Below are 18184 nucleotides of genomic sequence, written 5' to 3'. Positions count from 1 at the left end.
AACACGGGGCCTCAAGCTCTATCCGGAGCTTGATAGATATTCCCCATAGAGGCATATTTAACAAATGTCTGTCGGACCTGATCCGACAATGCGGATCAGGTCCGACAGACATCGCTGAATGTGGAGAGAAATACGCTCTCCGTATTCAGCATTGCACCAGCAGCTCTTGTGAGCTGCTGGTGCAACGCCGCCCCCTGCAGACTCGCAGCCAATCGGCAGCTAGCAGGGGGTGTCAATCAACCCGATCGTACTCGATCGGGTTGAATTCCGGCGATTCCTGTCCACCTCATCTTTGTGACCGCTGCTTCATAACTGCTGTTTCGCCAGAAACACGGGCCTTCAAGCTCCATTCGGAGCTTGATAGATAGGCCCCATAGAGTAAAGTTGGGTACAAGCAAAGATTGCAACAATGTGGTAGTGTGTTAAGAAATAATATTACAGTAAAATGGACACATTATGAAGTCTGGTTGCACAAAATGGCCAAGTTTTCTAAATAAAAAATAGATATTAAGTAGTGTATATTCATTTAAATAGTGAGACATATTTTATAGTAATTCCAAACACAAAGGTTTCACTGTGTGGTCTGCGCTCCTCCCGCAATACAGTGAAGTGAACGGAGCCCGGCACAATGGAGAGTGGGCGGGGGACACACCCCTGTATACATGTATCCAATCAAATAGGCAGCCTCTTCTTGCGTGACAGCCACACACGCCGAAAACAAACAGAATCCAAAAGTAGAGAAGGCGCTCAAATAGAAAGGAATATGTTGCTGAAAGTGCTCAAAAGAGCAAATAAAGTCGAATTCCAGGCAGCTGGGTATGTAAAAAGAAGAACTTTATTCCAAACGTTAAAAAGGACAAAACCAGGATGTCCTATACAGAGCCAGCAGTGACTCTAACAATCAGGCAAGTGAGCTGATCCCCATGCAGACATGTTTCGTGCACCAGGTGCACTTGATCACTGCTTACCTGGGGATCAGCTCAAACGCCTCTTAAAAGGCTGAACTTGATCATGACATCACACTGCTGAAATACCTGATTGGTTACCTATTTCCACAAGTTAAGATAACAACTGTCACAACATTTTAAACCTTTTGTAAAACAATTATATTAGCAGTGAATATGTCCTAATACAATAACATATTAATATTTTCCAGAATAGCTATAAGAAACAAAATAAATCCTATAAAATATCTAGAGATTTCCACTTTTAAAGTGCTATTCTTAAACAGGACATATATATAGCATAAAGAAACATTGTAGTGACACAGCTTTCATATAATGTATATACAAACAATATATTAATACCTCCTTCAAAAGACAGACCACTTTCTAATATATATATTGGCATTTAATGGCAGATACTATTAACAGAAAAAAGGCCTAGAGTAATATTTTAAACTCAAGTGAAAACATCCAGATCACGTCTGACGTTTAATCCATCCGGTTCGCTAGTTTGCAATCTAAACATCCAAAAAATCTCCTTTTTGTTTAGCAATGCTTCCCTATTGCCACCTCTCTTCCATGTTGTGATGTGGTCAATTGCCTGTATCTTAAGGGAAGAGACATCTGAATTGTGTTTTGTTTTGAAATGTCTTGATACTGGTGTGTCACTATCTTCGTCCTCAATAGACCTAAGATGTTGCAAGAACCTATCTTTTAAGGATCGTTTAGTTTTCCCTGTATATTGAATTTTGCAGAGATCACAAGTCAGAAGATAGACGACATGTGTTGTCGTACAATTAATAAAAAATCTAATGTCATATTCCATTTGGGTTTTATTAGAAACAAATCTATCGCCCTCACAAATGAAACCACATGTTTTGCAAACGGGACGTCTACATTTGAAGCATCCCTTCTTCTGTTTTAACCAACATTTGCTCTTTTTAGGCTTCATATCTGAGGGCGACAAATGGTTGCCCAAAGTTTTTGCTCTCCTAGGGATGAATTCACACCCTGTGTCCAGAATTTCTTTGATAATTGGATCAGAATACAAAATTGGAAGAGATTCTTCAATTATATTACATATTTTAGTGTATTCTGCACTATATGTAGTAATGAACTTGATCTTACTCAAATCATCCTTATTGTCTCTGTGTTTTTTTGATTTATATTGAAGTAACTGTTCTCTGGGAATCTGATCCACATCTTCTTTTGCTGTAGTAAGGATACTATCACGATACCCTCTCTGTCTAAATCTAACTGTGGCCTCACTAGCCTGACGCTGATATTCACTTTCTTTAGAACAATTCCTTTTAATGCGGATATATTCCCCTTTCGGTATACCCCTCAAAACATGTCGTGGGTGACAAGATTCAAATTGTAGTAGGGTGTTTCCCGCCGTTTCCTTCCTATACACTTTAGTCTGTATAGGGGATCCGATTTCCCCACCCTGGACTGTGAGGTCGAGAAAGTTCACACTGTTTTGACTGTGTGTTCCCGTAAATTCAATACCTTGCTGATTACAATTGAGATATTGACAGAAATAATCTGCCCTTGTGGCATCACAGTCCAGAATGAAGAACAGATCATCAATATAACGATAATATTGAATTATTTCACCTTTGAATGGGTTATTATCTCCAAAGACGTGGGACAGTTCCCACCAGCCCATAAAAAGGTTGGCATAGGATGGGGCAAATTTTGCCCCCATCGCTGTCCCACGTCTTTGGAGATAGTACTCTGTCTGAAACATGAAATAGTTATGCGACAACAAATATTCTATTGCTCTCATCAGAAATGTCTTGGTAGCCTCTTCAAAGTCACACATAGTGTTGATAAAGAATTCTATAGCTTGAAGGCCTTTGTTATGCTCAATAGACGTGTACAATGAAGTAACATCCACAACCATAAGTCTATAGTTGATTTCCCATTTAATGTTAGAGATTTTATTTATAAAAGATGTCGTATCTTGAATATAGCTAGGCAGTTGGCATACCAACGGCTGCAAAAATGTATCAACAAGTTCTGAGAGAGCCTCATTTAGAGACCCTATCCCCGCTATAATAGGTCTTCCAGGCGGGGACAGGGGATCCTTATGAAGCTTGGGCAACTGATGAAAAATTGGTGTCACCGGATGTGACACTATCAACTTTTCCTCAGTAGATTGTGTGATAATGTTGTTTTTACGTGCATAACCAATAATATCCACAATCTCTTTTTGAAATTTACTAGTCGGATTTTCCTTGAGTTTTGTGTATACATCCCTCTGGTTAAGCTGTCTTTTAGCCTCTGTAATGTAGTCAGCTCTATTGAGGACGACTACATTACCTCCCTTGTCTGACTGTCTGATTATGATATTGTTATTTTCAGACAGTTCTTTCAGAGCCATTCTTTCTTTGTATGTCAAATTAGCTTGCTTTTTGTTTTTATTTGTTTCTGTCACTGATTTCTCTAGGTTACGTAACTTAAATTCTACTGTCTTTTGAAAAATATCAATTACCTTTGAACGTGTCTTGAATGGATAAAAGGTACTTTTATTCTTGATATGTTTTGTTGAGACATTGCTTTCTTGAAGGCACTCGCTCTTATCTGTGTCTCCCTCATTTAATAATTGGTCTAGATCCCTCAGTGTATTCAATTCTGAAAAGTTTAGATTGGACACTGATGCAACATCATTGGTTTCTTCTGCTCTTTCTAAACTAATGTCAGGTTCATTTTGTGCCTCCTCATCCTTCTTGAAAAAATGTTTTTTCAAAGTTATTTTTCTTGCAAACCTATTAATATCTAGGATTGTCTCAAAGATGTTAAAGTGATGTGAAGGCACAAAATTTAGACCTTTCGAGAGCAGATCAACCTGTGCAGAAGTCAAAGGTACAGAAGATAGATTGACCACATTCTTATCAATTAGGCATATTTCTTCGCTCCCCTTTGTGATCTTGTTTTGATTGTTTTTTTGTTCTTCTGTACTTCCTTTATTTCTTCTGCAACCACCCCGACTACCTCTGTGTGTTTTTTTCTCACTTCTTGCGTGGCCAGAGCCTGCCCGTTTTTTGACTGTGAAGAAGGATTTTCACTGTAATATACTGCATCATTCTCTTGAAAGACTGCTGCAGTTTCACCTGCATCTGGGTAATCACCATCTGATGAGTCACACTCATACTCGGTGTCTGAAAATGTTACACTTTTGCCCTTCTTATTCCCTTTCCAGTTACTTTGTTTGTTTTTATTTTTTAAATTTCTTTTATACCCTCTTTTAGAATTGTCCTCCTGAGTCCATCTATAGACCTGGTTAGAATCATAGTCTCTTTTATCCCTGGTCATCTTTCTTGACTTGAATTGCCATAGTTCCCTTTTAAATGTGTTCATTTTGATTTCAAATTGTTTATCATATTTCTTAAAATCAGGATCATACTGATGTTTTTTTAGTAGGGTCTGGGTATCCCTGATCTCTGTCATAAGTGTAGTTCTTTGTTTCCTTTTATGCACTAATAGTAAGTCTATTAGTGCAAAGGAACAAGTGTCCAGAATTGAATTCCACTTTTCTATGAAATCCAAATCTGTTACTATAAATGAGGGAAATTTCCTAATACGCAAGCCTCTGGGAATACGGTTATCTTGTTTGTATAGTAAAAATGATTTGATGTCCAGATCTAACTTAATGTCCTTCCGTCTAAGTGCATCCATGTCAAAGAACAAGCTGTCTAATGTGTGTATGATTTCATTAAAGTTCTCAGTAACATCATCCTTAAATTCACTTAATACATATGCTTCCTCCATTTTGACTGAAGTAAAAGTTTTTATTCCTATCTACGCCTCAATCAGTAATTATGTATTATTGTGAAAGCACTACTGAGTACACTTTTGTGAAGTTCTCAAAAATCTATATAAATATAGCAGCAAACATTAATGGTTCTTGAAAAATATATAAACAGAGTTTTGTTTTAATTTGATTACTTAATATATTTTTAAAAAGGTATACAAGCAAGTATCCAAAAATGTAATTTCTGCTAAATTATATATGATGAAATTAACTCCCTTTAAGTAAGAGCACTAACACAGGTATCAATATCTATAAGAAGATTTGAAACCCTAGATAAGTTTGTTGTAGTTTTCTACTTGATGTAATATTAAAAGGTATAAAAATAAATACCTAGAGATATAATTTCAGTTAAATTATGTGTGATATACTTATATCCCTTTAAGTTAGAACACTAACACAAGTATCAATACTAATAGAAATATCTACAACATTGGATATATCTCCATTGAAAATTTGTATAAGCTTAAAGCAAATTGTTAATAGTTTTTAAGGAGCTATAAGCATAACCCATGCAAGATAAAATATTCCTCATGTGCTATGCTCTATTGAGAAAAGCTACGTTGATCAAAACATATATATCACACAAGAAGCCTATAGATTTAAAACACTTATATGATTGCAACAAATGTTAATAAAGACGGTTATTTTCAAAACCTGGCATCCCCAGTGTTGATAGACCCATATACTGAAACACCGTCTATCAAATACCTTAAAATGTTGATATTCTTTTAAAAGGTTGAATTAAACAATCCCAATTTAGAAGTAAAACTGTGCAGGATAATAATAATGCATGTTATACCAATTGCTTATTTCCAACTTATGCACTATGATCGTCACTGATTTAGACAATTTAGTTCAGTTTAATGAAAATGTCCATTAGTGCAATATCTTATTAAAGCAACACGCACAGTATAGGATAGTTCTAAGAGGATTTTATGACTTGGTAGGAAACGTCCCTTAGACAGACATAGGATAGTCCTGAGAAGATTTTATAATTTTAGTGAAAAGTGTCCATTAGACAAACATATCGAATACAAGCTGCAGCTATGGTCACCCCAGAGAGAAACGGCTGCAGGAGTCAGAAAGAGTCAAAGTCCGTTCAAGGTCCTGTAGAAAGTTTGTTTGCTCAATATCGTGTGGAAAATGGCAAAGGTAAGAGAAAGAGTATGCTGGCTCAAATTTCACAATGTCGGTATATATTTACTTCCTGGATAATATCGTAGCGGTCTGTGTATACAACCTTAACACCCACCTCGTCTTCAGCCGGTCTAAACTCCTGTTACTTACAGATATTTCCAATGTCCTCTAACTTCAACATATGTAAAGAGGCACATCCTTTGTAAAGCAGTCACTCACCTCAGTATTATAGCGGGCACGGCAGCAAAAAATCACAGTGAGGCAGAGAGGAATTCCAAACACAAAGGTTTCACTGTGTGGTCTGCGCTCCTCCCGCAATACAGTGAAGTGAACGGAGCCCGGCACAATGGAGAGTGGGCGGGGGACACACCCCTGTATACATGTATCCAATCAAATAGGCAGCCTCTTCTTGCGTGACAGCCACACACGCCGAAAACAAACAGAATCCAAAAGTAGAGAAGGCGCTCAAATAGAAAGGAATATGTTGCTGAAAGTGCTCAAAAGAGCAAATAAAGTCGAATTCCAGGCAGCTGGGTATGTAAAAAGAAGAACTTTATTCCAAACGTTAAAAAGGACAAAACCAGGATGTCCTATATAGAGCCAGCAGTGACTCTAACAATCAGGCAAGTGAGCTGATTTTACAAAAGGTTTAAAATGTTGTGACAGTTGTTATCTTAACTTGTGGAAATAGGTAACCAATCAGGTATTTCAGCAGTGTGATGTCATGATCAAGTTCAGCCTTTTAAGAGGCGTTTGAGCTGATCCCCAGGTAAGCAGTGATCAAGTGCACCTGGTGCACGAAACATGTCTGCATGGGGATCAGCTCACTTGCCTGATTGTTAGAGTCACTGCTGGCTCTGTATAGGACATCCTGGTTTTGTCCTTTTTAACGTTTGGAATAAAGTTCTTCTTTTTACATACCCAGCTGCCTGGAATTCGACTTTATTTGCTCTTTTGAGCACTTTCAGCAACATATTCCTTTCTATTTGAGCGCCTTCTCTACTTTTGGATTCTATTTTATAGTAATGGTGTTATGGGTTAGAATTAGGGTTGGAAAATGTTAGATAAAATGCGTCAGTGCTGCTTATTGACAGCAAAAAAGTGTGTCTGGTTTATAATACCACAGGAAAGAGTTGTTTGCTTATCACATAGGAAATACAGGGAGGTTTTAATTTTCTTATGAAATGTCATTGAGGGGGATAGTGGAACATTTTTTTATCACTCCTTGAGCCTTAAAAGATAGGAACTTTGGAAAGATTGCATATTACTCGGCTACATATTTAGGCATCTGTAGTAAAGGGTTGAAATTATGTCTAGCAAGAACTTAAAGGGACATTCCGGTCAAAATTTAAATGCACATAGAGGAATACAATATGCACGTTTTTGAAAAAAAATGTTTCTATTAAAAGTTATCACTATTTTAGTGTTAACATTTTCAGTGCAGCAGCATTTTAAATGCTGCAGCTGCTCAGAGCACCAGTGGGGCTTGTATCATGTCAGCAATAAACAAATTGAGTAATTACCAGATGGTACAAGCACCATTACCAGATGGTACAAGACTCTCTGAGCAAGTGATTTATTTAAAATGCTATTACACGGTGCATACTTAAATACAACTATATATTTTATTAAAACCATTTGTCAATACATGTATATTACAAAAATGCTTCTATTCATAACTGAAATGCATCTATGTGGATTCCAAGTTTGACTGGAATGTCTCTTTTTGAGTGATGGTAAATTATGCACATTTCAAACATCTCATTAGTAAATATAAATTATTTAAAGGCAAACCGCTAAATTTTTGTTTAAAATTTTAAAGACAACACTCAAAATTATAATCTTATATTTATTCTATTTTTATGTGTATCCTCTGTCCCCATTTTGCTCCCTATATGTCTACTAGTAATGTAGGGAGCGGTCCCACTCTACGTCAGCAGCAAAGAAACAATGATCGCAAGGAGTGCCAAATGACTAAAGCGAGGATTGGCTGAAAGGAAAAAACATCACATAATAAAAAAAATGTGTTTTAGAGTAGAGGGCCAGAGTGGGAGATTAGAAAATGAGGTCTACTTTAAAATGTAAAATTATACGGTGTCTGCAATATAAATTGTTGAAACAAACTACAATTAAAATAACACTTAGACTTGAGATCTGAGTAGAGACACAGTTAAATATACCATCACTTTAAAGGGACATGTTTCTTTTATGATTACTTTCCAATTTACTTATTTTATGACATTTGCTTCATTCTCTTGGTACCCTTTGTTGAAGGAACAGTAATACACTACTCAGACCTAGCTGAACACGATGGTTGAACCAATGACAAGAGTAGTCTACAGTAAATGCAGCCACCAATCAGCAGCTAGCTCCCAGAAGTGCATTGCTTTTCCTGAGCCTACCCATATATGCTTTTCAACAAAAGATGCAAGGAGTAGGATTACATTTGATAACAGTCAAAATGAAACATTGTTTAAAATTATATGCTCTGTCTGAAGCATGAACATTTCATTTTGACTGTCCCTTTAAAATAACAGATTTTCCAGTTCTGAGAATGTAGGTGCCCATGGCAGGCTTCACAAGCCTAGCCCAGTCACCTGTCCCTTCTGTTTGTAAACATAATGACAGTGGCAAAGTTTGTCTACTCCAGTCCAGATTAGCTTCTCCAGACAAAGAATTGCAGTAAACAAGGTGTTAATCTGTTCAGACTCTCATAGGCGTCGCTACAGGGGGGCATGGGGGGACAATTGCCCCCCAAGTTTATTATTTGCCCCCCTGTGTGCCCCTGCAGAACTCTCCTTCATCTGCCTGTTGCGCCCGCCACCCTAACAGTTAACTTTTAAATCAGAGCATTGCCGTGGATTACCATGGCAATGCTCTGAAACATTTGCTTCTAATCAGGAAAGAAAGAGCTGTCTGCAGGCAGACAAGCTACATATCCCACATGACCACCAGGGTTCAGGACACCCCCCTCCCTGGTATAAGGTAGACTAGTGGTGGATCCAGGGGGAGGGCAACAGGCAATTGCCCCTCCCAACAGCTAGGACTGTGTGTGCATGGTGTAAGCAGAGGCAGCCCTAGCGTTAGGAAAAATAGGTGGTCGTCTAAGGCTGCATATAAGCACCACAACAGCAGCACTACTAGTAAAAAAAAGGCACTAAGATTGCGCAGCTGTCAGATGTTTAAACATTTGTATTTAATTTTTGCACATGATCATCATGGTCTATACCGGGTGACAGATTTTATAAAGAAAGATGTGGGCGGGGATGAGCCATTGGAGGCAGAGCTATAGCAGCCTTGATTCAGGACCTTAGTGACAATGGAACTGCAGAGGTCAGGTAACATTCAATATATTTTGTGCTAAATCCAATTGGTGCGTCACTATCAACACTTGAAGGAGGCAAGTGGGAGGAATTTCTCACGAGTAGAGTGTACTCTGTATCTGCTCTCTGCTGCTGGCTTCCCTGCTGGTGTAGTGCCTGTGCCACTGCCAGCCCATGCCTTACAGACACTACTATCTGCTTTAGCGAGGTAACAGAAAGCAAGCAGCCTAATAAAAACCTCAGTGCAGTGAAAATTAAATAATACCTAGCTAGACTCTAGACATTCTGGCCTGAATGTCTTTCCAAAACTGATTTTTGTCATTTGAAAGTTTTTTAATGCATTGCTCCATGTTTGTACTAAGTAAGAAATCAGGGGGAGGAGTTTCCCCCTAGGAGTCTGGAGAGTGTGCTCTATCTGCACTTTGCTGCTGACTTCCTGGGTTTACAACAGCCTTTAATACTCTTCTGCCTGCTTCAGTAAGGCATGCAACAGCAGAACAAGCAGCCTAAAAAAAACAACAACTCCTAGTGCAGTTTAAGGTCAGTACTGTGTATGCATCAGCTACAGCTAGCCTTTAGTATTGCCCTTCCTAATGGTTATGTGATTTGTCATTTTTAGTGCTGTGTGCATGTAAGGCTTATCTGATGCAGTCCTAAAAAAGTACCATATATTCTTACAATGAATCTTCTTTTATTTTGTTGTTTATGTGCTCAAATATCTTTTCAAAATATTACATTTCATTAAGCAGTCATACTATACTATCATGTAGGGTTTTTTTCTTTGAAGATTATATATATATATATATGTGTATAAATATATGCATTTTTTGTGCAGGGATTATATACACTTACCAATTAGTCAGGAGGATTACTACAAAGTAATTTGTAAATGTATGCATCTGTGTAAAAACACTATATACACTACACCCCCTATACAGCCCCTATCCCCCCTACAGCCCTTATACCCCCAATACAGCTTCTTTCCCCTTACTACAGCCCATAAAGCCTCTATAGCCCACTACAGCCCCTATACCCCCAATACAGCTGCTATCCCCTTACTACAGCCCATAAAGCCTCTTATTATCCCCGCCACTAAAGCCCTTATTATCCCCGCCACTACAGCCCTTATTATCCCCGCCACTACAGCCCTTATTATCCCTGCCACTACAGCCCTTATCCCTGCCACTACAGCCCTTACACTACTGTATTTATAGATTGATGCATTTTATTTGCACATGATGTATATTGCATAGATGTTTTAGTTTGGATTGTATGCCAGAGGCTATATAGTTGTATTGTATAGTATTTGTGGCACTATTGTGTAATGTCTATATGTATTATTAGTTTGTCAAAGTCTTTTTAAATAAGTCTTGCTCTATTAGTGATTGAGGGATTATATTTTTTAGGAATTAGATGTATTATGGCATTATGTAAGTAAGACTGCTAGAATTTACACTGAGTTTTATCTTCTATTTTATTGTATATTTTATCAATCGCTACTGCATTTCTGATCGGAGGCCAACTATGTTTCATTGTCTTGACACTGTACAGTGACAAAGTTGAATCTAAATCTAAGGTTGGCTGTTTGTGTGTCTGAGTGTGTGTCCCTGAGTGTGTATGTGTCTGAGTGAGTCTTTGAATGTGCCTGTCTGTGTCTCTGAATGTGCCTGATTGTGTGTTTGTGCCCGTTTGTGTGTGTGTATGCCTAATTTTCATTTTGAAGTAGGAAGTGGCTGGCTGTGTAAAGTTGGTACATGGCACTTAGTATTAGTTACACACAAACACACACACACCAACAAACACTCAAGGTCTGTTCATTGGTCTTCATTAGTGACATTTAATATAGGGAATTATTTACAGAGCCCCGGTGTTTGCTGAAATTCCTTTAAACTATAAAGAAAATCTTTTGAGAGTTTTCCTCTCTTTCTCAGGTCTGAAGCAATACCTGAGGAAGAAAGGAAAACTCTTGAAAGCTTGTCTTTTAAAAGGGACATGAAACCCACATTTTTTCTTTCATGATTTAGAAAGAGAATGCAATTTTAAACATCTTTCTAATTTATGTCTATTATCTCATTTGTTTTTTTCTCTTGATATTCTTTGCTGAAAAGGATATCTAGATATGCTCAGTAGCTGCTGATTGGTTGCTGCACATAGAAGCCTCGTGTGATTGGCTCACCCATGTGCATTGCTTTTTTACTTCAACTAAGGATATCTAAAAAATGAAGCAAAATAAATAATAGAAGTAAATTGTAATGTTTTTTAAATTTGTATTCTCTATCTGAATCATGAAAGAAAGATTTTGGGTTTAGGGGCCCTTTAAGTATTAGGTTAGTAGAATTAAAAGGTATCATTGCATACCACATTACTCTTTTTTTTTAGAATCTAATTTATTTATATATATATATATATATTTATATATATATATATATATATATATATATATACACATATATACACATATATATATATACACACACAACTACATTTTATAATGATTTAGTGGTGAAAATTATTAGTGCCCCCCCAGTTTTGACTGTGGTATCTTATGTGCCCCCCCTATATATTGTTCCTAGAGTCGCCACTGCAGACTCTGATCTGAAGCTATATACTTGAGATGATATAAGAATTCTCGACAGTACTGAGAGGTCACTCACAGAATTTTACAAAGGCAAATTTTAGCTGTAAATCAGTTTATCTGTATCTGTAGGTCCTGTGTGTGAAGGGGGGGGGGGCACATACTTTCAATATAACGTTAAAAAAAACTCTAAAGATTTTGTGTGATTTCTCTCCATAATGTAGAGGTTTTGATCACTTATTGGTGCATACACCGACTGGGTCCTCATTTAGGGCTAGATTACGAGTGCAGCGGTACTTTGTGCTCCCTCTCACACATTAACTCTGCTAGACAGAGGCATTTTATGCACATCGGGTAGCGCGTGTATTACAAATTGAAAGTAAAAAGGTTTTCGGATGTGCTCTAACCTGACGTGTGCACAAAGCCGAACTTGGAATATCACAATCGTGTTAATGTATTCCCCCTGTAGACTGCAATGGAGCATAAAAAGTGGAAAAAACTTGCCTGCAAATCCGATCGCGTTTAACCAAAGTGTGTTAACCCGACACAAAATATTTATATTTCACATTCTAATGTTCTTTACATTGCAGAATATGTTCTATTTATTCATAAATACATCTCTCTCTCTCTCTCTGTCTCTCTCTCTCTCTATATATATATATATATATATATATATATATATATATATATATATATATGTATATATGATGTGTGTTTTTTTGGTCTATACATATGTGTATATACATATAATTAAATATGAATTTTGCATAAATATGTTTTTTCATGTTTTTAGCTACTTGACTGCAAAGGGCTCCAATGCACTCTCTGGTCCTTTTTCAATCCGTGATGTTTATTAAGTGTAACGTTTCGGGGGGACACTCCCCTTCCTCAGACAAACCAACACAGCAAACAAATGAGTTTAAAGATTATAAGCCCCACCCCCAGTGAATGCAAATTGCACCAAAACCGTAGTCATGGCGATTCTCATAGTAAATAAACAACATAATAATAAGTGAACAATTTTCATGGTATGGAAATGTTTATTGTTCCCAATAGGCCAAAGTTTGGCGTATCAATAGTTGTAAGGCTGTAGGGTCTAAATATTTGAATGTAATAGGTGAATTATCGGACATGTGAACACAGTGTCAGCCGGTATAAGTGCAATAAGATGAGATGTCTGTGAAGCTGTTCTTATTATATCTACACATTATCACAGCAATGACACTTTTTATAGCATGTATTTACATTGATTGCTGTAACACACATTTACTATTTGCATTAGCGCTTTAATTGTTTAATCATTTATATACCAATGGATTTGAACATCATTATGCCACTAAGAAAATTGTTCACTTATTGTTATGTTGTTTATTTACTTGTCCGCTGCCTCTGAGGCTGCGGTCTTCAATCCGCCCGATCCTATACGATCGGGCTGATTGACACCCCCTGCTAGTGGCCGATTGGTCGCGAATCTTCAGGGGGCGGCATTGCACAAGCAGTTCACAAGAACTGCTTGTGCAATGATAAATGCAGACAGCGTATGCTGTCGGCATTTATCGATGTGCGGCGGAAATGATACGCTACATCGTATCATGTCCGCTCGCATTTACATAAATTGGCCCCATGGTCTGTAGTAAATGTTATACTAGAATGCACTGTGATTCTATGCACAAATTGTGTCAAGACGTTTACAAGTATGTCTAAAACAATGTTAGTGCCCCTGCGCAAAGCCCATAACCAGGAGTGGGGAACCACTTAGAAAGTTGCTCAGTTCTATAATAGCATAAAGCTGTTGCTGCTCACACGCTGTCTCTGTGTGTGCATATCTTTTACCCCTCCTTTTTATATATTTTTTCCTTTGCTATATATATATATATATATATATATATATATATATATATATATATAAAAACATTTTTATATGCAATTTTTATTTGTTTCACAGTATTCACAATCAATTTGCGCAATTTGCACATCTTGTAGACGCTGCAAAATCCGACAGGACAACTTCCTTGTCAGACTTTGCTACCTCTCAGTGCGCATGCTGGGATTTACGTAATCACATTCCATACATTCTTATTTAACATATGTGGAGTGCGATTACGTAATACAGAGCATGCGCAGTCTGACAAAGGAGTAAATTCTGACAGTACTCAAAAAAATCGAGCCGGTACTCATTGATTATTGATTGATATATTCTGCTAAGTGACTTTCAGAAAAGCAAAGGGACAACATTATTTACAATGTTTGATGTATTTTGCAGTCCGCTCTTGTGAAAACTAGAGTATTTACATGATGATTACGTCTAACACCTGAGACCTCATATCTTTGAGCAATTCTAACTTTTTTTATACAAATGTTTTAAAATAATTTTATTAGACAGTGTTACTATGATTGTAACTGTACTTTTAAATGTATTTTTTAAGTTTTTATCCCCCAACTTTTTTTGTCTCGCATAACAGTTAACCATAGGTCTGAAGTTGCCCTATCCCAACATGCGTTAAATTAAATTGAGCTCAATTGAACGCGTTTACTTTCAACTCCTAATACATGCGCTACTTCTGACGTGCGTGAAGAGCTGTGATAAACCCCTTTTCATTTGCATACAACAGTTAGCGCGCCACTTGTAATCTAGTCCTTGGTGTGGAAGAAGAGTTCAGTTTTGACTGTGTTAATCCCTTTGCAGAGTTAAACATATAGGGCAAGATTACAAATTGAGCGCAAAATATCGCTTACACTAAAGCGATATTTGCACTTAACTGAGTAATACCAGCGCACGCTTATATGTGCTGGTATTACGAGTTAGGTGCAATGCAAATGCAACTTCGTTTTCGCATTGCACAGAAGCATTGCATTCACAAGAGCGTGCTTCCATCGGCTTCAATGGGGGCCTCGTTCTCATGGCATGAGAATTAGCACAGCGAAGAGGGTAAGTCACGCAGCGATGGGCAGCAAATGTAAATATTTATATATATATATATATATATACATATTTATGTGTTAATATGTGAACATATAAATATATGTCTATATAAGCATATACATATATATTTACTGGGAGAATACAGTTCCCATAGACAGCTATGTAAAGGCACTTTTCAGTGTGTTTTTTTTTTTTTCAAACACCCCACACCTGGAACTTTTAACCCCTAGAAACTACTCCGTGCAGTATTTTTTCACTCATAAAATAATAAAAGACTCTTAATTTTCGGTCCAATTTGAGGGCTTTTAGAAAATTACCCAGAGATCTGATTTTCTGAGCCACTTGTAATGGCTGGTTATTTATTGTGCGCCGGCAAATGGGCAAATTTGGAATCTAGCCCAAGGTAAAAAAAAAAAGGAATCTGTTTTAATATAAAACATTCTAACAAAATAGAGCATTTTATTTAATCATGTGGTATAATTATTATTATTATTTTTATAGTGAGATCTCTTGCTGAGTTCTTAGATTGTTTAGCTGTTTCTATATTTTAAGATTATGAAACATAGTTTGGAATTTCTGTGTCTTTAAAATAGCAACCATGGGTTAAATAAAGTGAAACAGTTCAATACAGCTTGGACAAATGTATCCTCTGACTTGTAAAAAAACTAAATTTATTAGCTGCATGGAGCTATGGGTGTTTGGATTTGTCCTTTGCAATAGGTTGTGTATTTAGTTGCATTCATCTGTACGATTCTGATAACATTCTAAGTAACTGCTGTGCTAAATAGAAAGACGTTGTATCAGTGTTCTGCATATCCTCTCTCCCTTTTATTCCATGGGAAACTAACTAGATTACTTTTTCTTTGTCTGGCAGATATCCCAAGCTTGCTGCAAAACATCGGGAGTCCAATGCTGCAGGAATTGACATTTTTTCAAAATTTTCAGCATATATCAAAAATACAAAGCAACAAGATAATGCAGGTGAGTAAATGAAACTGCATCACATCTTTCCAAGCTCTAATCGATAGAAGTATTTATTTATTTATAAAGGGCCAGGTTATGACTGGAGCGCTATCAAGCGCTTTCGCTAGAGCACTAATCGCGCTAGAAGTAAACTTTTTGCTTGGGTTGCGCTCGTATTACGAGTTGAAAGTAAAAAGTTATCGCTCTCGCGCTAACCTGATGGGTGCAGAAAAGCCGAACTTGGAATATTGCGCACCCGATAATATATTCCCCCATAGAGGTCAATGGAGCAAAAAAAGTGGAAAAAACACCCAACTCACGGGCAAACCAGATCACATATTCTCATATTTCATATTACAATGTTCTTCACAAAGAAGAATATGTTCTATTTATTCATAAATACACACAAATATTTATATATATATATATATATATATATATATATATATATATATATATACACATACATGATTATATATAGGTATAGATATTTACATATATATATATATATATATATATATATATATATACACACATACATGATTATATATAGGTATAGATATTTACATATATATATATATATAGGAATATCTATTTAAAAATACTTAGAACATATTCCCCTATGTGAAAAACATTAGAATGTGAAATATTTACAGTAAATAGACTTTAAAACACTTTATAACTTTTTTTGTGCAATATTTTTTAAATATTTTTTATTAGATAGTGTTATTATGGATGTAACTGTACTTTGTAGTGCATTTTAGATGTGTTTTATGACACTTTTTTGTTTCGCAAAACAGTTAACCAGAATTTTGAGGATACGTAATCATTCTAGCGTAAATCACAATTGTGTTTACTTTCAACTTGTAATGCAAGCGCTAAAGCTAATAAACACCTTTTCACTCGCGCAACTGTTAAAGCGCCACTTGTAATCTGCCCCTATATTGTAAAAATGCTTCTGGCAATAGCAAACAACAATGAAATTGGTTTTATTATAAAATATGTTAAAAAAAAAAAAAACAGAAATAAAAACATGTTGTTACAAGCTGTTTTTTAGGGAAATATAACATCCAAAGATATTAGTATAGTATAGCTAGATTGGTATAGAACTTAAAGGGACACTAAACCCAAATTTTTTTCTTTCATGATTCAGATAAAGCATGCAATTTTAAGCAACTTTCTAATTTACTCCTATTATCATTTTTTCTTAGTTCTCTTGCTATCTTTATTTAAAAAGCAGAAATGTGATTCATAGGAGCCAGCCCATTTTTGGTTGAGAACCTGGGCTATGCATGCTTATTGGTGGGTAAATGTTAATCTCCAATAAGCAAGCACTATCCATGGTGCTGAACCTAAAATGGGCTGGCTGCTAAGATTTACATTCCTGCTTTTAAAATAAAGATAGCAAGAGAACGAAGAAAAATTGATTATAGGAGTAAATTAGAAAGTTGATTAAAATTGCATGCTTTATCTGAATCATGAAAGAAAAAAATTGGGTTCAGTGTCCCTTTAAATACGTCACTTACCACTAATGTGAATGTAAATTTGCATTTTAATAAATTTGTCCATGCTGGTGTAAATGGAATACATTAATTAAAAGTAATGGGTCGTATTCGATACATTAATATTCATAGACCCAGTATTTGTTTCTCACTGTAAGATGAGCAGAAGAGTGAGCTTTTCTTAGTTTTGCTAAATGTAAAGTACCTGTTATTACAGCGAGAGCATGTGCAGGGGTGCCCGTGCACACCGTGTCAAAGTTAGTTGTCATCTTTCTCTGCAATCTTGTTTCAATTTTGAATGATTATCAGTGTACTCCACAGAAAATGTAACCAACCGGGTGGCATTATGAATTAGCCAATTAGGTGCAGATAAATACTTTACAATATTATAACATTTTCTGTTATTTATAAGCACAAAAAATGATTGCCTAATTTAAGATAAATTGGTTTATTAATAATAATAATAATAATAATAATAATAATAATAATAGTATGTGCAACAAACACTGAAAAAAACCCCATAATATTAGTTAATTTTAGCTTAATATTTGAATAAATTTTAACTGGGTGGTCATTAAAATTAGCTGGAGGTGTGCCCATTAAATAGGCCCTGCGGAGAACACTGATAATACATATCGACAAAAGAAAGTATTTTCCAATATTCAATAGTTATTTTTTTTTGGGTGGGGGAATATACGTATAGGGGCCAATTTATCCGCTGAGCGAATCAAGCGGTATACGGCCTCATTTGGGCCGTGATGAATCGGACCCATAGAATCTTAAATGTTGTTGTTTTTTTGTAATGTGAATTGTCGCTAAATTAAGAGCCATAAAGCATTTGATAGTAAATGTTATATGTTAAAACACAAATATTTTTGGAATTCTTAGTGGCATCTTTTTTTTCCCATTATTTCTACAAACTACAGTTAATTACAGAATGTGTTTGATGTGCTAAAAAAAAACGCTGGTGTTTAAATGTAGTGAGCGTAAATGTTTAAAA

The 18184-nt window shown here is 36.2% G+C and overlaps 1 protein-coding gene across 1 annotated transcript in view; it reads left to right on the top strand.

The window, feature by feature from the left end:
- The window catches only part of CLIC5 (chloride intracellular channel 5), a 148359-nt gene that overhangs the window by 75663 nt on the left and 54512 nt on the right, over positions 1 to 18184 (top strand). The window contains exon 4 of the mRNA XM_053709599.1: positions 15594 to 15700. Coding sequence (XP_053565574.1) covers positions 15594 to 15700 — 107 coding nt within the window. The remainder of the gene's footprint in view (positions 1 to 15593; positions 15701 to 18184) is intronic.

Source organism: Bombina bombina, chromosome 4 (genome assembly GCF_027579735.1).
Source record: "Bombina bombina isolate aBomBom1 chromosome 4, aBomBom1.pri, whole genome shotgun sequence".
NCBI classification, from domain to species: Eukaryota; Metazoa; Chordata; class Amphibia; order Anura; family Bombinatoridae; genus Bombina; species Bombina bombina.
This window is presented reverse-complemented; position numbering and strand designations above follow the sequence as displayed.